At 31.8% G+C, this 22,691-nt stretch overlaps 1 protein-coding gene across 4 annotated transcripts in view; it reads right to left on the bottom strand.

Annotated features, from left to right (window-relative positions):
* rg (A kinase anchor protein rugose) overlaps positions 1 to 22,691 on the bottom strand; it is a 150,777-nt gene that overhangs the window by 90,322 nt on the left and 37,764 nt on the right. For all 4 annotated transcript variants that reach the window (XM_080179419.1, XM_080179418.1, XM_080179421.1 and 1 more), the window contains exons 10-20: positions 19,991 to 20,063; positions 18,601 to 18,711; positions 14,478 to 14,585; positions 14,231 to 14,296; positions 13,888 to 13,980; positions 13,176 to 13,267; positions 6,833 to 6,881; positions 6,068 to 6,127; positions 5,078 to 5,117; positions 4,363 to 4,493; positions 2,980 to 3,035 (exon numbers count right to left, since the gene is read on the bottom strand). In XM_080179419.1, coding sequence (XP_080035545.1) covers positions 2,980 to 3,035; positions 4,363 to 4,493; positions 5,078 to 5,117; positions 6,068 to 6,127; positions 6,833 to 6,881; positions 13,176 to 13,267; positions 13,888 to 13,980; positions 14,231 to 14,296; positions 14,478 to 14,585; positions 18,601 to 18,711; positions 19,991 to 20,063 — 879 coding nt within the window. The remainder of the gene's footprint in view (positions 1 to 2,979; positions 3,036 to 4,362; positions 4,494 to 5,077; positions 5,118 to 6,067; positions 6,128 to 6,832; positions 6,882 to 13,175; positions 13,268 to 13,887; positions 13,981 to 14,230; positions 14,297 to 14,477; positions 14,586 to 18,600; positions 18,712 to 19,990; positions 20,064 to 22,691) is intronic.

Below are 22,691 nucleotides of genomic sequence, written 5' to 3'. Positions count from 1 at the left end.
ATTTAATTACTTAACGATCTTTTACTTGACCTTTGCGATACTAGTGAACTGTCTTGTCCTTGTTAAAATATTTCCAAAACAAACTAGAGTCTAACTTTAACTAAACAAACACAGATATACAGGGTGGGGCAAATAAGACCGGACAAACTTTAAACGGTCATAGCGCGAAAACTACTTGACCAATCAGGACGTTTGACCACACTATAAAAAGCTTAGGTAATGACCTTTTAGCACAAAAAAATCTTTGGACGAAGATGGACGTGTACAACGAGCTGGCCGCGCATATGTTCAACAAGGCAGATTCCAAATGTGCCGGTGGTTTAAAATGGATTCTCGACTAGGGCCCACTAAATCTGACCTCAGCCCATCTGTAGGTGAGGTAGAGTTATGTAACTTTATGGGGATACTGTTAGATACATAAGTAAGACACTAGAATAAACTAGAGCTTTCTATCTGAAATGGCTTGGCCGTAGTACTCCAGCAAAGTGAAACGGGGCAGATTTTGAGATATAAAAAACGTCAAAAACCGTGAAAAGAAGGTGTATCAACTTTTTTTTTATAGCTAGCCGGTTCTTTTAGTAAGTAGTAAATGTAAAAATTTTCATAGAATTCAGATATGCAATCGTTTTTTTTGTAGACCTCTTATTTTTTAAGTAATTTAAGTTTTTAAAAAAAAGATTAAGTCGATTTTAAGGTACTAAAACGCAACAAAAAAAAAGGAAGAAAATGTCCATTATGTACAAAAATAGTAAGATCTTTAATTTGACACTTTACTTTTTGAATTTTGTCAGGTAATTATTGAAAAAATTGATTTTTTTAAACCCACGAGAATAAAAACTTTGAACTTAATTTTATCATTTCACAGGTAAAAAAATATGGGTTCATATATACCTTTAGAATCAGAAAAATATTACGAATCCATTGTAAGCAAAATTGAAAAAATGTAAAAAAATAAAAAATAAACAAATGGCCAATTATATTTTTTGTTCAGGCAACACTTTCGTCTTCCCTTTTTTACCCCCTCTTTACCCCCTTCCCATTTTTATACTCAATTCAAGAATTAAGACGTTGCCTGTATAATATAATATGATATTTTCATATAATTCCTTTTATTGTAGTTTATATACTATATTGTAAACTTTTTTTTTCAATTTTGCTTACAATGGATTCGTAATATTTTTCTGATTCTAAAGGTATATATGAACCCATATTTTTTTACCTGTGAAATGATAAAATTAAGTTCAAAGTTTTTATTCTCGTGGGTTTAAAAAAATCAATTTTTTCAATAATTACCTAACAAAATTGAAAAAGTAAGGTGTCAAATTAAAGATCTTACTATTTTTGTTCATAATGGCCATTTTCTTTCTTTTTTATTGTTGCATTTTAGTACCTTAAAATCGACTTAATTTTTTTTTTTTAAACTTAAATTACTTAAAAAATAAGAGGTCTACAAAAAAAACCGATTGCATATCTGAATTCTATGAAAAATTTTACATCTACTACTTACTAAAAGAACCGGCTAGCTATAAAAAAAAAGTTGATACACCTTCTTTGTGAAAATTTCTCGGTTCTTGACTTCAGGGACCCAGATTGAACTTAAAAACTCACTTTAGACTATGGGTTGCGCTGACAACCCTAGCTGAAACTTCATGCCATTTCTAAAAGGGTAAAGAACGTCATTCTAGCTCAACTGTGGTCCAAATAAGAGCCTCCGTGTATAAGGGTAGCTTGAAAGTTGGGCGAATTTGGATCCTGAGGTTACTCACGTTCCTAAGGTTCCAGCAGCCCGATCTTAATTCAATGGACTTTTGGGCCTGGGGCTACTTTGAAGCATGCACCAATAGACGTGCCCATACCACAAAGATCTCCCTCATTGCCACTATCAAGGAGAACTACGCAAGCTTGGACAGGTACATTTTGACCTGGACCTGCCGGCGGTTGAGGAGGCGGGTAGAGGCGGTGATTAAGGTTGGCAGCGATTTTATTGAATAATCTAAGAGTCATATACCTATTTTGCTTGCCAGTTTGTAAAATTCAATAAAATCTTTAAAATTGACGATTTTATGTTCATTTGTTTATAAGTTAGAATTTGTCCGGTCTTATTTGCCCCACCCTGTATATATAGATAAATAAATATATATTTAATTATATGAAAGCTTCTCTTTAGCGTGAATACTCTACAATTAACTTTCATATTTTTTCTTTTTACAGTAGTTATAAAAGCTAATATAAAATAATCTAAGAAGACAATTCGTAGTAAAAAAAAACTTGCTTGGTTGAGGGTGAAATAACTATTGGAAACGGCTTGAAAAATAGCCTAAATCCTAACCGAGTGACAGCCAAATGTATATGTTTAGTGAGATAAAATCACAAATATTACTTCTATGTTAGATTTAATAGCGGATCTAAGACATAGCATCTAGGGGCTCTGTATTAAGGGGCAGAAAAAAAAGCCTAAAACCATCCCAAGTCGTAAATCTTATAATAAACAAAACCTTCCCAGTTGGGACCTCAGGGAAGCCTCATTAAAAAAAAAGAAATTAATCTAATGAATAATTATTAAAATTTTAAGTTTCAAACAAAAAACACCTTACTACATTATATATGGCTAGTAACGACGCCTCTAACCGAGTAGTTAGGTTAGGGTAGAAAAATAGCCTAAAACCATCCAAGGACCTGTGTCAAGCTTCCCTCAATCCATTCAGTAGTTTTCAAAATCTTAAGCTTCAGACAAAAAAAAACCTTGCTACTTTATATAATAGGATATGGATGTTTTCATCCTTGTATTTTAGAGTTGAGTTAATGACTAAAATATCAAATTAATTTCAGCATTAGTATACCCCATACATTAACTTTAATTTATATCAGAGATTGGACTATACATATGCTATACATAATTTTTCAGTATGGATGAGAACCGGTTTTAATCTAGTGGATATTAATCGGTTTTAAATCAATACTGGAAATGAGATTACTTACTTGCTGGCTTTAGCCAAAAGGTGAGAAATGACCAGAAAACCTCTACCAGAAATAACCTAAATAAAATAATTTTATAATCACCTTGTTATGATCGTTCTATTCTTCTTTCTGTCAAATTTTGTAATTATTTGTTTATTGACTGATTTATTCACCTATCCATCAGTATGTTCTGTCTGTTTATTTAGTCCCTTTGTAAAGATGTGTAAATGAATAATAAAATTCATGTATATTTTTTCTTTTTAGGTATCTTCCTTTTATTTTAGACAGTTTAGTTGTCTGTCTTACTATCCATACATCTGTCTATCTGTTAGTGGTCAATATACCTGGCTGAATATTCCACTTCCTCTAGTCTATCTTTATTGTCGATCTGTCACTTTTTATTTATGTTATGTTATCTATTTTTCTGTTTTTTTTTTATCTAACTGTTGGTAAGTCTGCCTGTTTTATCTGTCTATCATTCTAGTTCAATCTGTCTGTCTATCTGTCTGTCTGTCTATCTGTCTGTCCATATGTCTGTCTATCTGTCTGTCTATCTGTCTGTCTATCTGTCTGTCTATCTGTCTGTCTATCTGTCTGTCTATCTGTCTGTCTATCTGTATGTCTATCTGTCTGTCTATCTGTCTATCTGTCTGTCTATCTGTCTGTCTATCTATCTGTCTGTCTGTCTGTCTATCTGTTTGTCTATCTGTTTGTCTATCTGTTTGTCTATCTGTCTGTCTATCTGTCTATATGTCTGTCTATCTGTCTGTATCTGTCTGTCTATCTCTCTGTCTATCTGTCTGTCTATCTGTCTGTCTATCTGTCTGTCTATCTGTCTGTCTATCTGTCTGTCTATCTGTCTGTCTATCTGTCTGTCTATCTGTCTGTCTATCTGTCTGTCTATCTGTCTGTCTATCTGTCTGTCTATCTGTCTGTCTATCTGTCTGTCTATCTGTCTGTCTATCTGTCTGTCTAACTGTCTGTCTATCTGTCTGTCTATCTGTCTGTCTATCTGTCTGTCTATCTGTCTGTCTATCTGTCTGTCTATCTGTCTGTCTATCTGTCTGTCTATCTGTCTGTCTATCTTTCTGTCTATCTGTCTGTCTATCTGTCTGTCTATCTGTCTGTCTGTCTATCTGTCTGTCTATCTGTCTGTCTATCTGTCTGTCTATCTGTCTGTCTATCTGTCTGTCTATCTGTCTGTCTATCTGTCTGTCTATCTGTCTGTCTATCTGTCTGTCTATCTGTCTATCTGTCTATCTGTCTGTCTGTCTGTCTGTCTGTCTGTCTGTCTGTCTGTCTGTCTGTCTGTCTATCTGTCTATCTGTCTATCTGTCTGTTTTTCTGTTTGTCTATATGTCTGTCTATCTGTATGTCTGTCTGCCTGTCTATCTATCTATCTACCTGTTGTTGAATACTGGCACTACTCTCTATAAGTTCACAGATGAACATCATAAGAGTAGAACACATTGATGGATCTTTCCTCACAGAGGCAACTGTCCCCGTTTCTCGGGGGGTGTTACCGTCCCCAAGCACTGAAAAAACAAGAAATGTTATTACATTATTATTTATCACAATAAAACAAGGGCAATGTCTTTAGGTGATTTTAACCCTCCTCCTGTATTTCGCAAGTTTCTGAAGGCAAATGCTAATATTACTGCAAAATCCTATACCTAATATATCCTCCTGTATTTTGCAAGATTCTAAAGGCAAATGCGAATATTACTGCAAAATCCTATACCTAATTTATACCTAGTAGTACAGATTTTACTGTCTGAAGCTTAAGATCTCATTAACTATTGAAAAAATTTAGTTCTCTATTTTAGGTATGCCTCGCATAGGTCCTGTGATGGCTTCTTATGCTATTTTACTTCAAGTTTAAGTCTTAATATGGTTTTAGCTAGTTTTTAGCTCTTCTTTGCCCCTTAGAATACAGACACCCTTTATCGTTAGATGCGTAGCCGCTAGAAGGTAATAAAGTTAAAAGATTATTGGGTTATGTTGATTTCTTTGTTAGAGATGGGCCATTGTCGCATAATTCAACATATGACGTAATCACATACGTACAACTTACAAGAATCAAATAATTAGTAGATAGGTCACTTAAAACAATTTTTACCTGGATAGTCCAATTGCGAGAAGAGAGGGAACAAAACCTGTTTTTACAATAACATAACCATTTTATATTTCGCGGGGAAAATATTTTAATTTGAAGATTTTTTTGGTAAAATTTTTTAAGATTTTCATACCTTTTTATATGCTTCAAAAAGGTGAATTAATCCTATTTTAAGCTGTCCATTTAGGTATATATTTGTACTCTTACAAAAATATACAGTATTTCAACAAGTGTAATTGAAAAAAAATAAACCAAGTCGTTAGACTAAAAACAAAAAAAAATTGAGTTTTAAATTTTTCTCTTAATATTCTATTCTTTATTTTTCAGAATACTTGTCAAGTTCCAGAGCATTTAAGGCAGGGATCAAAAGGGATAAGACAATGGCCGATAAATTGGTATACATCCCCAATGATAATACACAAAATTATCCCTTCTTTCGATTACAAATAGTGGTTGAACTTAACTTAATAAACCAACCTATCAAAATTAAATAAAAGTCCCCAAAGTTTTTAAGCCATCGAATAAACGAAAACGCTATTATAAAACTTTGGGGACTAGTGTAATAAACGGCCAAATGTCCCATCCCTCCCTGGTATTAAAGGCACGTCTGAATTTAAGTGTTTCTTTGATATGATAAAAGCATTTGATGGTGTAAATTATTTCCAAGTGTTCTGTCATATTATATTTAATTTGTTACAATAGTTACAAGATAAAGGTGAAGTAGGTAGCACAGCTAGAGTTGATATTTGGTCTTTATCAAGAAAGACGATTACTTTCAAGATCAATCGAGCTTTTTTTTAAATTAGAATTTAAATTAGAATTAAAACTTTCCTTTAACAAGTTGAGAGAAAAGGGAGATATAAGGAGATAGAGCGTCAAAAAAAGAGAGAGAAAAGAAAGAGAGAGAAAAAAAGAGAGGGAAGATGGGAGAGAAGTGATGGCGAATCGATTTAATTATTTATGTTTTAGGACGATTATTTTATTATTTTCCTGAATTCCGCCAATTGAATTGAGAGTGCTGTGTACAGATCTTGTAACTACGGCTGTCACTCCCTGAAATCATAAGTTATCCTGATATAAAAGTAACAGGATGTTTGTCTTTCTATAGTAAAGTATCTATAAAACCGCTGTACCAATATAGTTCTCCTTTGCAGTGACGCATCCTATAGGTCCAGGGACGGTTTCTAGTTATTATGATATCTGAACAAAATCTTGTTAGTGAAATACATAATTTCGCAACCAAACGTCCTACGCTACAGACAAGCAATATTTTGATTACACGACTTTTGTCTTGAAGCTCTAACTGTGTATGGTAATGAACTTCATTCCCCTTACTCTAGCTTACTCTTCCACTTACTTTATGTCGCCTGGCAAAACATCAGTAGGAACCATATAAAACGTATTTAGCATGACGCAGTTAGGGCCGAGACTCGAACTTATCACCTCGATTGCGGATTTTAAACTAATACCAATAAAGAAGCTACTCTACAATAATAGTCATTTATCGCATAGTATTATAAACAACTTTCCGCGGATATAAAAATGTACAATTGTAAGATTAAAACCAGTTTTGTTAGGCCCGAGAGCCCAAAGCACGGGCTAACATTTTAAATCATATTGATTGGACATTTTTATATTCCTAGAAAACTGGATATAATACGATGCTTTCCATAATTGTTCAGTATTGGTGAGAAGAAAACCAGTTCTAATCCAGCGGATATTAATCGGTTTCAAAGCGATACTGAAAAAATATTTTACCTGTAACATTAGAGCGTGTGGAGAGTGAACAAAGAATGAGGGATTTCCTACATTTTTAACATTCTCATTACAATGAAATAATATTGTACAATAATTGATTTCAGTAAACCCAGGGAGGGAGGGAGGGGACATTGGGCTGTTTATTTCACCAATCTAAAAAGTCTTTAATATCGTTTTATTATTCGTTGGCTTCCAAACCTTGGCGACTTTTATTTGATTTTGATTTGTTGGATCATTAAGTTGAGTATTCAAACGATACAACAATTATTTGTAATCTATAGAAGGGGTAATTTTACGTATCATTATTAGGGATGTACTTAATTTATCGGCAATTGTCTTATTCCTTTAAATACCTGGTAAATCAAGCGTTTAATTTGCTAACTTTAGGCAAAAACTTTATTTGGATTAATTAAAATACCGGCGTTTTCTCAAAGTGGCCAGTTAAACACAGAAAGCCTACCCTCCCCTTAATTTTAAAATGAATTAAAAATAAGGGATAGTACTTTTTTGTTTGTTTATTTAGGTCAGGTTAGGTTATATTGGGTTCTTGCAAGTCACGCAGGATTACGGCACAACATGTATGAACCCCCCCCCCCCCCTCAGGGATTAAACATAAGATAAATTTTAGATATTTCAACCCTCGGGTTTGTTTTTGATCAGATAGCTGAATATTAAAAAAGAATCACATTTTAAATAGATATTTGTACTCAAGTTAAAAAAATCCCCTAAGCTTTAAAATAAACCTAACAAGAAATTTTAAAGTTGCTAAAAGTATAATCTTCTAACAAAGGAACTAAAAGTTTAAGATCTCAACATTATTAAAAATTCTTTCTCTTTGACAAAATAAAGCAATAACAATTATGTCCAATAGCAGAGAAGCATTCTAAGCTATATATTAAGACAGACAGAAAGAGAAATGGATATATTATTACTCGAATCTTACACCAGATTTTCTTGTTCTCTAATGCATCGGGCTAAAATAACGATTTCCCCCATTTCACCTACCTTAAACCATTTCCTCGCCTCCTACTGGATAAACGAACTGACTAATAAACGAGTTTCATGTTAGCACGCTGAGTTGACGACAATTTTTCCCTTTGTCATAATATCCACGTATATTCTACATACATTGGTATATAGTAGGCATTAGAATATCATTTTATTAAATATTTATACTGAGAAAAACATTCGGAAAAATTCATATAAAGAGTAGCTTTGATACAAAAAAATCCATTAAAATTCTTTTCTATTTATATATTAAAGTTGATCCTTAATCTTTTTGTAAAATGATGAGATATAAATGTTTTAAATTCCCTCCGCGTCCAAACAAGAATGTGAATTCAGTGCCGCGCATTATTCACATTATCATTAATAGCCAATTATTACAAATGCACAAATTGTCAGTCCTCAAAGTTTTATAATAAAATTTCTTATTGGTTGGCTCAACAATTTTAGGGACTTTAGTGAATATTGATTGTTTGGTTCAGTTAATTTAGTGTCCAATCGTTGCAACCACTAATTGTAATCCACAGAATGGGTAAATTTGTGTATCATCATTGGGCATTGTCTTATCCCTTCAGATCCCTGTGTTGTAGACTAAACTCTTAATTCTTAAAAATATTTTTTTTTCTCCAATATTAGTGCCTGTCTTGGTTAGAGAATACAGACCCGGATTCTAAATGAACTTGAGAGCTTACAGTGTATATTTTTATGAATTGGCGTTTTCCCTAAAACTACCTTTTTGAGCACCAGCCCCCCCGCACCCGTCCTCCTTTAAAAAAATATTATTTAAAATAGAGGGGGAAGGGTGGTTGTTAGTTAAAGCGACATTATTTTGGTTAGGTTCGGTTAGATATCGTAATATGTAGCCCCACAGGGTTAGGGCACCGCAGGTACTTTGTGGGGAAGCACCCAGGTATTTTCAGTTGAACAGCTGCTCGGTAACTAGTTAATGTCCGTTTGTCTGTACATGAAGCAATGACGTTTAACAAAGACTTGGGTAACTTTTGATGTAAATACCATCAAAATTTTCACCAAACGTCATTTTAAATATAATTCAAGATTATCATATTGTATAAATTAGAGTTTACTGTTCTTTTTATATCTAAAATATTGTTAGGTTATAGTATCTTCGCTTATATTTCCCGAGTTTGACGTAAAAATCTGTGTGATTGTGTGTGTGTGGGTGGGTTAATATGTTTGTGTGTGTAAATCTATTAAGATTCAAAGCGTCCATTCTCACATCTCAATAATATTGAAAATAAGTATGGGAGGGAAAAAACTTTGCAAACACAGTAAAGTCCAATATCAGCTTTACTACAGGGTTGATGGGATGTCGCGTCATAATAAAGACATTTAAAATTATGTTTAATGAGGCTATGATGTGAAAATGGTAAAATTAATATAAAAGAATAGGTAATCATAGGTCAATAAACAGGTGCAACTTAACTATAAATCTGGTCATAATTTTAGACTACTGTTGATGATCAAATAGGTAGTTGTTTAAAAATAGTTTTAAGATAAAGTACAAGATAAAGGTCAAAAAACGTATAAAAAAGGACCTATCACTTGGATAAAAAATAGTTCTTCTTTAGGAGTAGTACTCCAAATTAACAAAGTGGTTTATTTTAAGCATATTTTCTGTAAAGTTAGGTGTAACCTTTCAGTCAAATGCTCTTATTAAGTCAAACTGTTCTTTATTCTTTATTCCTGACTTCTCTCTCAATCTACGTCTGAGTATTTATTTTGAAACCACTCAATTTGAGCTTTCAAGTTAAAAAAAACATATAAATTACTTATTCTCATGAGTAAAGGTGCACACTTTTAAGTCAAAATTTTTTTCAATTTATCAAGGGAAAAAAACTATTATTAATTTAACTGCTATACAATGAGTTTAAGGGGTTATAATCTATCTGTGCGATTTAATAAAAAATTAATGTTATCACATATTAATTAATGTTTTAAAAATCAAGTCATACAAACAAACAAAAACAAGCTGTTTAAATGAAGGGAAGCTAATTTAAGGGGAAGGTGTAAATATTTATTACTTTTAAAATCCTATCAATTTTTACTCAATTGAAGAAACAATGTAAAATTTTTAATATTTTATAAGATCTTTGACATTATATTTATCTCTTTCTCTTTTTTAAATTCTGAAGTAGCAAAACATTGATAATCAAAAAAGAGAAACTTTTACATTTTATGAGCTAAAATAAATCAAATTATAGTCTAAAATCTGTCTATGTTTGTTTGCAATATTTAGCAAAATAAAGTTTTAAAGTAAGTTAGTAACAGTTAAGATTTATCATCTTACTGAAGAAGTATTTAGTACCTATCATAATAGCAAAATTTGAGACAAAAACAGTTAAAAATGTATTTTTAAATGGTTATTTATGCATAATATCCATACAGAGTGTTCAAATACGCATTCATTGCTTTCTTTGCTTTGATAGTGATCTTAACAGTCATTTGTGCTGCATATAGAAGGTTAATTTATTGGTTAGTACATATACACATTTTTATATGAAATGCAGTCATTCATTGCTTTTAGAGTCACCTATAAATAGATGAATTTCTTTGGATAAAGCTAGCTTTTGGGAAATTATATCATCCAAAAATTGCATCACTTTTATTTTTAATTATTAAATAGATTTATTATAAATTAACTTTCTGAACACCCTGTAAATTATAAAATATATTCATGTTATAAAATAGTGAGATAAGATGAAAAGCAGCATATCATGCAAATTTATCCTAAATTATTCATCTTTCTTTCTTTTTAGTTCAAACATGTATTGTACATGGCAAAGATAAAACTTTTGACAGATTGATCTATTCAAACATAATAGTTAAATTCCAGGTTTGGCTTTATCTTAAAATGATTTACTTTAATTTTTACACTTCAAAATTTGTGTTTTATTTTCACCTCTAACCTCAATAGGTTATACGTAAAAACAAGGTTTAATATTGGTGTACAAAGACAAATGGATCTGGAGACACTAATAATATCTATCAGTTTGTGGAAATTTACTTACTTCAAAACCTTGCTGAATGTGATTACATTTTGAGATAATAAATTTGCCTGTTAAGTTTTAATGCAAGTTACGGTGACAAAATATAATTCTGTTCAAAACTCAATGGTTTGTAACTAAACAAGTATTGAAAAGTTAAAACTAAATTACAACTTAGCATTTGCAGTTATTCTAAAGCTAAATAACTTTCATATTTTTAGTGCTTTACACATAATAATTATTGAATTGAGACTTCCATAAAATTATAAAGATTGATAATCACCAGAGAAGATAAATTGTAGTCTGGCTTTTTCCATCCATTGTTTCACCAGATAAAAAAGACAAAAGAATGTTCTAAGATTAAGTTAAGCTGGGATAAAAAGAATGAATTATGTTTCATTATCTAACGTTCATAAAATTTGAGAGAAAATTGTTTCTGCTGAAAATTAACTAAAATAATATTTTTCTATTAAAATTTTTTAAAAATAAATAGCTTAGCAACTGGATTATTTACATTAAATAATCCTGAAACAAAAATAATTAAAGTACAAAATAGAAAAGAAAAAAAGGTTGGTATAATCTAGCCCCACTAATGAAGACAGCCTGGCATGTTTTTGTTGTAAATCAATTTCCTGGGTGAGAAGCTGAGAAAATAAATCATTTTAGTGGTCTGTATGGATGTGTACAAATGTGGAAGGGGAGTGTGTGCTTTTGGATAGACAGGTGTAGGGTCAATATTCTCTCTCCATCTCTCGCCTGTCTATTTTCCTTTAGAATTTATTGACTTACTCTAGAGAATAAGTTTTCAGAAATGCTTTCATGTGTAGTAATTTTAAATTTCTTTGAAAATGAAGTATTGGTTGCAAGGTAGTAAATTGAACATCTAAAGGAGAAAGATCAAGAAACTGGAAACCTAAATCTTATACAAAATCTTATACAAGAGGATTAGTACCTTTTATCTTCAATTTGGTTTTAAACATGTGGTCACAAATTTAAAAGAATAGAATAAAAAAATATTCAATGCTTTTTTAAAAGAAATTGAAAATTTTATAAATGGGCAGTCCATCTAATAGTTTGCAATTGTACCTTTTACCTCCTTCATAATATGCTGACAATATGAGAAACAGCAGCAGGATTTCAAATATATCAGATATCCCAGGAAAGAGATTGCAAATTATATTTATTTAGCACACACCAGGATGAATTCTGTTAACTATACTCTGAAAGTATCCTGATTGAGTGCAAAATTAAGTATGGACAGAGGAAAATGCAGACAAGTTGATGCATGCAGTTCTCAACTACAAGATTAGTAGGCACCAGAGAAGAGGTCATCCAGTTTTACAAACTCCAGAAAAAAAATCAGGAATAAGGTTCATTATATTTAATTTAATATTATTTAGTGAGTTGGAAGATTACTTGATTTGTATGTTCAACTGCAGTGGATAACTTTTATTATATATCTTTTTAACTTTTGCATTTCCTATCTTACATGGTTATTCATGTGATTTGTATGTTTGCAAAATATTGTAATATAGCACCAATATATACATATCCTCTAGGGAACTACATGTAAGAAACTTCATCTAAGTTGAAGTTGAACAATATGTATGGTTGACCAAGTAAGCAACAGATCTTTCCTGGGAAGGTTTCCTCGCTTGCTGAGTGCACTTACACAAATAGGGACATGCCAAATAATTGTTTGACATATGACAAATTATATTTTGTTAACATACTTATTTGTTATCATTTGGTCAAATTGGGGTAAATTGTCATAAACAAAAATGAACACTAGGATATATCTTTAGATTTTTTGAAGGACATTAGACTTTTAAGTTTGGGAGAAGGCCTTAATGTTTTAACTTAATAAATATCATGGTATTTTACACTATAGAATATTAAACCTCAAGAATATTCTGAATTTAGTAATCATCTTTCTTATATTTGCAAGCTAAAAAACAACTATCTGCTAAACCATCAGTTACATCCAATTACATAAACCCACCTTGAAAAGTTGAATAGATAGAGAGAGAAAAAGAGAGAATTGGAATTGCAGATATCTTGGGAAATCCTGATGCAAATCCAACACAACTGTTGAATATTTTGACTGATTTAGTAATACTCACTTAAAAAAATTCTTAATGTTAAAAAATCATTTTCTGTAGGAGATAGGAGATCTTCAATTAAGGAACTCATAAGGCAATTGATTATTGGTCATTATTATTTCTGGAGCATGAACAGATTTGATGGGGAAGGGGAAAGCCTTGAGAGGGTGAAAAAATAGAGAAGATATTCCCAACCATTTGGCATATTGATTGTTGTAATGAAAAATTCCTTTAGGGGCACACTGTAGACAGAGGGTTGAATCCACAGACACTGGGTTGAACAGGAAAGCAATTGAGGAGGAGAGCTTGTTGTCATACAGAACCTAAAAAAGAAAATATTCAAATTACAGAAATTAAAGCATTTTTTTCCCTAAAGATCTGCTAAAACCAATAGGTATTCTTTATAGAGAGAGGGATTTATTATTTCTCTCTGTACTTTTTAAAGCGGAATTTTTATTAACTTGAGCCTGTCCGTAAGTCTGCATTGTATAGGCCTAATCATTAATTTTATATATCTTAGAATTGTCCTATCAGTTTCAAACTTAAGATAATTACAGTAACGTTTAGGTACATTTTAGACAGCATAGCAAAGATATAATAGTTACCAGAAAGTCCTTGTTTCTATAAAATATCATATTTTTTTAACAAAAATGTTTTTTTATGGTATAATTCTCTAATTTGTTTATATCTCTCCAATTTTCAAATTTATAAATAATAATTTTCGGGTATAGTCTCTTTGATGGCAACGCCCCTTAAGGGGCGATTTGTCGTATTTTTAAAATGGCTTTTAATAGGTTATTTTAGGTTAGGTTGGGTTATATTGGGTTAGGTGATTGCCCAACAGGGTTAGGCAATTGGCCCCGCAGGGTTAGAGCTCCCGCAGGGGCCAATTTTTAACTTCTTTCCCCCACGGACACAAATAAGTAGGTATACATTTTTTTACCTTCTTATGATTTTCACTAAGTGTTTGTCCTGCTTCGTTCTCAAACTTAAATGCGTTCTTGTATGCAGGGCCCAACCGATGGATTCCACACACCTTAAATTATGCATATTAAGAAAGAAAGGAAGGACATTGGACTGTAAACTATACTGGTTCCCAAAGATTTTCGTTGGCCAAAACCATTTTTAACTTCTTGTGTCGGGCCGAAATTCGAACCTGTCACCTCCACGACGACGAGCGTATGTGCTATATGTGTTAACACCCCCTCCCCTATCATTGTTACAGATGAAGAGAATGTTCTTTGATCAATAGGGCACTTGGAGGGAAAGAACAAAGATATACATACCTGATGTGGGGTAAGAGCCTCGCTGAATAAATATATAGCTGCCATTTGTCCACAGAAAACTCGATCCTGAAATAACATAAGTGTACTAATAATACAACAAATACTATTATAAACACACACATTCAAAAAAAGGAATAAAAAAAGAGTAGTATCTACGTAAGTACTTCCAACAAGATCTCTTCCTGTGCTACTTATGGACATAGCAAGCAGTGAAGCTACTCTATAATTAACATGTAGTCACTCTTACCTTATCCAATTCAGCCGTAGCTCCAATGAAGCATTTGTCAAATGGTTCCGCGGGAGCCACTAACCAGGCCATTTCTGTACTGCTAGCCAACTGTCCGTTTACAAACACCTAGAAAGATTGATACTATGATAGATAAGATACAAGACTTAAATAAATAGATTGATAGGTAATATTATGCAGGAATCTAAAGGGATAAGACAATGGCCAATAAATTAATGTGCATCCTCCAATGATGATAAATAGAATTACTCAATCGTTAGATTACAATTAATAGTTGAAACGCTTGTACACTTAACTTAACGATCAAACTAATCAGAACTCACTGAAGTACCCAAAATTGTTAAGCGAACAAATGAGAAAACGCTATTAAAACTTTGGGGTCTAGTGTAATAAACAGCCAATTGTCCCCTATTTCCCTGATATGTTGTACCTAGTTAATTGATTAGTAAAAGGAGAGTTTGATTGAAGCATTGGTAGCTAAAACACAAATGTCTATGATAAATATTTGGATTGATAGATAGGCGAATAGATGAATGGATAGATTAATAACAAGTTTAGTAGATGAATTGAAAGACAAATAGGTGATAGATGGATGGATGAATGAATAGATATATTGATAGATTGAGAATTTGATAGTTGAACAGATAGATAAATACTTATGGTGTTCACAAAAATGGATAAAGGTAAGAGTAAAACATAAGAGAAAACACAAGTTGAGGGTTTTTTTTAATCAAAATATCTTGGTAAGGTCTGGTACAATTGGGTTATACTTCTGAGAAAACATTCAAATATATTATTTAGTAATTTTTCAGTTAATCAATTTTCCTTAGGAGCTAAGGGCTAAGTCGCAAAATGTATAAAAAAAAGGTAGAAAGGAAGAGAAATTAAATAGACACAATATATGAGAGTTTTGAATAGGTATCTTAATGTATAGAGAGAAAAATAACATAAATACTTTAATATTACTTTAATTACTTACAATAAAAGTTTTGTATAACATATGGACAGCTCAGCAAAACATGGTAAAACAGACACAAGATAAAAACTTAAAGTTTTCATAAAAGTACACAAAGAAATTCCTTTCAATATCCTTTCTATTTGAATTTGGGCAATCCTTATAATAAAGTAATATGATGTTTGTTTGTACCGAAAGATCTCGCTAATTACTGAACCTTTACAAGGTAGTTTCTCATAGGTCCTGGGAAGATTTAAAACTATTAGGGGGAGGGTACCATCACTCTCCCAGGAAAAATAGCAAATAGAAAAAAAGAACCCCCAATTTTTTTATATATTTTCTTTTTAAAACTACAATTGACAGTGGGGGGCCGACTTTCCTCTAGAGGCGTAGCCACTAGTTTTATATATTAAGTTGATAGTTCTATGGATAGAGTTTAGTTTTCTTTTGAATAAAGTGTAATAAAATACTTAATTAACTAGAGAAAAAAAAGGTTGAAAATATACTTTTAATATTAAAAACTCATAAATAAAACTACCACCTCTAATTTTAAAATTAAACTAACAGTTTTAAAAATAAATCTAAAGTAATATTTTACGAAACATTTTTCCAGAGGGTGGACATTTTACCCATTACAAAAAATGGGTAAAATCTGGAAAAGAACAAAAAAATCCAGACATGAACTGTTTTAACATTACTGCAAAAAGATAATGCTTACCTAGCAATGTTTAACATTGAGGATACTTTATAAAAGCAAAAATTTTATTTCTCGACTGTTATATAAGATAGACGGCTGAAATTTGGGGTGATGATTTCCTATATCAATAAGCATCCAGTAAAGAATTTACTTGATACCTCTATGTGTTGGCCAAGCTAGCCATGCTACAAAAAAACGTTACCATTTAAATAGGTTTCATGATATGAAAAAAAAATTTGCCTTTTTTCTTTCCTTTCGAACATCTTCTGTTTAGCAAAACGTAGAGTGATAAGTTTGTCCTAGTTTCATAATCAGACCATTTAAAAACTTTTAAGACATATTTTGCTTTTCAGGGTAGGCATAAAAAACCACTTGGTTTAAACCAAAAAAAACAAGCTTAAAATAACCAAAAAAACCAAGGTGGGGATGGTTTTTAAAAAAAATATTTAAACAAAGGCCTATCTTTCCAGTTCTATCTTTTTAATTTTATAATGTAAATAATACAGTAAATTAGTGTCAAAAACCTAAATACCTGATATAAAATTCTTTAAATAGTTTAAATCTTGTACTTTGGTGATTATATATAATAGACAATTTAGACAATTTAATACTTTTCTAAAGGCAAATAATTTTTCTAAAAGAAGTTTAAATGCATAATTATACATTGTTTACCTAGGTAAAGTTAAAACATTCAATAAGTTCCATAAAAATTCAACTTTATACAAAATTAGAATACTATAATTTGGATACCTATCAATAAAAAAAACCTGTTTTTTTATATAAATAAACCGGTTTAAACCAAAAAAACAAGCTGGTTTGTTCTTTTTAAAAAAACTTGGTTTTTTGACATCTCTGTTGCTTTTGGCCCTTACTTTCACCAAAAAGTATGAACACCCAGACATTTGGGATCCAAAGTTTTGTTAAGAGATCAAAGGGGCAAGGGAGCGTTATGACAGACACATATTCAGAGATTGGGACGAATACTAATAAAGATTACAGGAATAGTCCCTTTCGTAACATCGCCACATAAGGGGCGATTCGTCGTATTTTTATAATGGCTTTTTATATGTTATTTTAGGTTAGGTTATATTATAATGGGTTAGGTGATTGCCCCGCAGGGTTAGGTAATTGGCCCCGTAGGGTTAGAGCCCCCCGCAGGGGCTAGAAATAGGAGAAAAGCTACTGTGAAAAATACGAAGAATCGCCTTATAAGGTGCGATGTTATGAAAGGGACTATACCCAAAATTACATTGAAGAATCAGGAATATTTTGCTTAAATTTGAAATTTAAACGCAAATAAATCATTTTTTGAATTTTTTTAGATGCTTTGCCTATTTTGGGTAAAGCAAGTGTTCAAACAAAACATTGTTTTTAATATAAACAAGGATGACAAAATCTATAAGTAGCAAATCTTTTGTCTAAAAAAAATAGAACAACGATAAAAATAATGAGTTGTGTTTATCTGTTCGAGGGATAAACAATTTCTGTTAGTACTTAGTAGCCAAAAAAAACTTTTTCTTTAATGCAAACAATCATAGCATGCTTTATTACAGATCATTAAAAAAATTTTCCCTAACTTCAGGTATGTGAAAATAATATAATATTTTTTTTGTTGAAAAAAAAAATTTTGAGAATATCTTTTCTCCATCACATTATGTAATTGGAAACATGTACAACTTGAAAAAAAAAGTATTAACATGTATTTTCTCTCTTGCTTTTATCTAGTCCAAAAAGTTAAGGATATCCTCATATAATGTTATGTGTTTGTCTGTAGATAAGGATTCAATATGGTTTTCCTTTACAGTAAAGTTTCTTATAGGTCCATGAAAGGTTTAAAGCTATTTTGGGGTATCTTAAGGAAACATTATGATTAAAGCATTTTTGACTAAAGATTAGCATTTGACAAATTATCAAATACTACAGTAATTTTGTTATCAAAGGTTGGCTTTAATCAGGAAGAGAGGGGGACATATGACAATAAATTATACAGGTACCCAAAGTTTTATAATCACTTTTTTAAAGCTTAAAGCTTTGGGTCCTATTATTAAATCTTGATTTGTTTGTTCACACTTATCAGCAAATAATTTTGATCTACAAAAGTGGTAAATGATTTTAAAATCATTGGGGATGTATATCAATTTATCATCAAATGTTTTATCCTTTAAGATCCTTAACTGCGATATAGGTTTATGCTTTTTAAAAATCCCTTGAATTTGGGAGGGAGGGGAACATTGGATAGTAAATTATACTGGTACCCAAAGCTTTATACTATCGGAAGGGCGGTATTCTCCTTTGATTTTTTAATGTGATCATCTAGAGAATCCAGGGCTTCAATGGGACGCGATACTCTAACATTCAAGGATATTAGGTTGAGTAACATTCAACAGATAACCAATCCTTTGATTACACGACCTTTGTCTGAGAAGTCCTAACTGTGCATGGTAATGAAAAAAATTCCTTATGAAACCTACCTTTATCTCAGATTTGCTCCATCTACTGTAGATATAAACAATGGCGAGCATGTACCATTTCCGCGGCTGGAACTCGTACTTTACACAGTGTTGGAATCCTTTACCTTTCACCTGCAATAAAATTGGGTTATGAGCGACGCTGTTCTTATATAAATACTGAATAGAGTCAATATGTCAATTTTCATATGTTTTAGCTATATAAAAGGGAGCTGCGATAATTCCCATATCTTGGAGATTGGCCCCAAAGACCATTAATATTTCTTCTCTTCCAAAAAAAAAACTTTATTATTTTGGTAATAAATGTGAATGGCAAAATTACCTTCCAATCTATTTTTTTTTGTCTTTCTAACAACTAAAAAATAGTAGGAGGGGTTACCAACTCCTCTTACGGCGAGGCCACTAGAGGCAAACTTGAAGAGTATCTTCGATACTAAATTTGATGATAAAACAATAGTATTTATCGCATTGTATTATAGACAGCTTTCCGCAGAAATATGTACATAAATGAAAAATTATAACATCAAAACTAGTTTAGTTAGCCCCGAGGGGCCAAAGGTCCGGGCTAACAAAACTGATATCAATGTTATGAGTTTTAAAAGCGAAGCTTTTCTATAATTAGGGTCGGTCCGTCCGTACGTCCGTAACGGATAGCTTTTTTCGTTAATTTAGACATGTTAGAATTGTCCTATCGATTTCAAATTTTGCATGGTGATTCCTTTAGTAGTTAGGTACGATCTAAAAAGCGTAGCAACTCTATAATCATTACCAAAATGTCCGTACGTCCATTTTAAACATGTTGATTTTTTAAAATTTTTTAATTAGTTTTTTTCGTTAATTTAGGCATGTTAGAATTGTCCTATCGATTTCAAATTTTGCATGGTGATTCCTTTAGTAGTTAGGTACGATTTAGAAAGCGTAGCAACTCTATAATCATTACCAGAATGTCCGTACGTCCATTTTAAACATGTTGATTTTTTTTACATTTTTAACAACAAATTTGTATGTGACCTAATTATCCGATTGGTCTGATTTTTGGTATACTGATTCCTGAGACAACAAAGTACAATATTATAAGTCCTAAAAGTGTAAGTATGTCCATAATCATTATCCTGTATCAAGCAGTTTTTCAACAAATTTACTTACAATTTTGCTTTGACTCTTAAACATTCGCATTCTGATTATTCAGTTCTGACATTATACAAGTGTTAATTTCTGTTTGTCCTACCGTTTCAGAGCTTTGCTTTTATGGATGTTGTCATCCTTGTTTTAATATTAATGGAAAATTGTGTTATACAATGCCAACATAATTGTTTAATGTGACTGAGAACTGGTTTTAAACCAGCGAATATCAATAGGTTTCGAAGCCATACTGGAAAATCATTTGCATTACCTTCATACAAGTAAGGACCAGACAGTTGCCAACAAAATGCGCTGAGTAACCAACTCCTTTGGATGTCTTAAAACTGAAAAAAAATAATAAATTTAAAATAAAATTAGATATGCATGGAAACAGGGGACATTGGGCTGGATTTTACACTAGTTCTCAAAGTCTTATAATAACGTTTTCATATTCGGTGGCTTAACAACCTTGGGGACGTTTATTGAATTTTAATTGGTTGGTTCATTTAGTTGAGTGTCCAAACGTTTCAACCATTAATTGTAATTTTGTGTATCATTATTGGGGATCAATTTATCAGCCATTGTCTTATCCCTTTAGATATGAAAAATATGACAAGATGGAATGGACATAAAATATACGTGGAAATACTGACAGGTGAACATTTTCGTCAATTTAGCTTGCAAATATGGAGTTCATTTATTGCTCAGTTCGTTCATCCAGTAGGTCGAGCGGTTATGAAATAAAGGGGTGAATAGGGTTATTGTTAATTTAGCAAGCTGTGAGTATTACTTTATCAGAGTATTTAAAAATATGGTGCAACATCCGAGTAATATTATATCGATTCTGGATGGTTACAAATATTAAAATTACGTAACACGTAGCGTATCCGTTCATTGGCATTGTTTTTCGACCAAGCGCCGCGTCAAAAATAAAGACGATAATAGTTATTTCTAGTATCGTATTATAAACGGCTTTCCGCGGATATAGAATGTACAATTATAAGATTAAAACTAGTTTTTTTAGCCCCGAGGTGCCGAAGGCACCGGCTAAAAAACTGGTTTTAATCTTATGATTGTACATTTCTACATCGTAGAAAACTGGATATAATACGATGCTAGACATAGTTTTTTCGTATAGATGAGAACCGCTTCCTATCCACCGGATTCGAATGAATACGAGAAAAATATGTTCTAATGCTGCTATATCAAGTGCACGACTTTTTTATGTAGGGAAATTCCTTTGCCAAAACTAGGCCTACTAATTACCCTGCACACTGCACAGTTACGACTTCAAAACATAGGTCATGCAATAAAAGGGTTCATTGTTCTAAAAACTCCAATAATGACAATAAAAAATTATATTTTTTAAAAAATACCTATATGAAATGTATTCTATTTCCTAATATACTCTGATAAAAAGTTAAGCAATTTTAGTCAGAAATTCTGCAAAAGGCTCATATTCAACTTTATAATACATAAATTTCACCAAGGATTTCATCCATAGAAGTGAAGCTCGATTAATCAGGTGGACAAACATATTGAAGGATGCCACTTTAAATATAAATGAAAAAGAATACCTACTATTTTAGAATATCTTGATTAAAGACAGGAAATTTGATGTTAACGTACTTAAGAATTAGACTTATTTCTAGAGACGTTTTGCTAAATACATGATGCCCTATCATCCCAGGAATTTCAAATTCAAGAATCTTTGTACTAGTAAATCTACATCAATTGAAAATATCATTTAATAAAAAACATAAAAAATGTTGGTAAAGATTATAGAGTTATTGCGCTTTCTTAATCGTAAAAAAATACACACAAATATCTTAAAATTAAATATGTTGAAACTAAATATAGAAAAGACAAACAAATACATTGAGGAATTTTCGGGTTTAGTCCCTTTCGTGGCAACGCCCCATAAGGGGCGATTCTTCACATTTTCACAGTAGCTTTTCTCCTATTTCTAGCCCCTGTGGGACCAATTGCCTAACCCTGCGGGGCAATCACCTAACCCAATATAACCTAACCTAAAATAACCTATCAAAAGTCATTTTCAAAATACAACGAAACGCCCCGAAAGGGACTATTCCCGAATTTTCAATAGAGAAAATCTAGTTGAAGAAATGCAAAAACTTATGTTTTCAAGTTTATGATCCATAATTTTTTCCATATAGAATAGTGGGAAAAGCAAGGGAGGGAGGGGACATTGGGCTGTATATTACACTAGTACCCAAAGTCTTATAATAACCTTTTCTTATTCGTTGGCTTAACAACCTTAGGGACTTTTATTGAATTTTCATTGGTTGGTTCATTTAATTGAGTGTCCAAACCTTTCAACCAATAATTGTAAACTATAAAAGGGGTAATTATGTGTATCATCATTGGGGATGTACATTAATTTATCGGCCATTGTCTTATCCCTGGGAAAAAGCAGAGAGTATATTCACATTCGGTAGGAAAAAAGTAAATGTACTTTTTAGCTTAAATGTTTTTCATCCCAATTTGTATCATAAAAAATAGGTTAGTCTATGTTTGTTTGTCTGTCTGTCTGTCTGTCTTGGTTTTCGCATATGTCCTTCCATTTGCAAAGGTTGAATAGAGATAAATATTCTTAAAAAAAGAGAAGGAAAGTCGTCGGGGGGGTTTAGGATATGAACACAAGTTTATACTAATAGGCATGTTAGTATTAGCCTTAAACATGAACACATTTAAGTCCATATTAATAGGCATGTTAGAATTGGCCTATTGATTTCAAACTTAGTATGATGATTCCTGTAACAGTTATGTACAATTTATATAGTATAGCAACTCAGTAATCAGAGAGTCATACAAAACAAGATTCTTTTTAGAATTTGAGATTTATTTTTACGGATTTTTTTCTTCAAATTTCTAAGTAATGTTGAATAACCATAGCATTTTTATACATTATTAATCAAATATCATTTTTCTGCTTTAGCTATGCTTTAGTG

This window comes from Acartia tonsa, chromosome 12 (genome assembly GCF_053477335.1).
Source record: "Acartia tonsa isolate MP-2025a chromosome 12, ASM5347733v1, whole genome shotgun sequence".
Lineage (NCBI taxonomy): Eukaryota > Metazoa > Arthropoda > Copepoda > Calanoida > Acartiidae > Acartia > Acartia tonsa.
The sequence above is the reverse complement of the archived record's forward strand: the minus strand, read 5'-3'. Positions and strand labels throughout refer to the sequence as shown.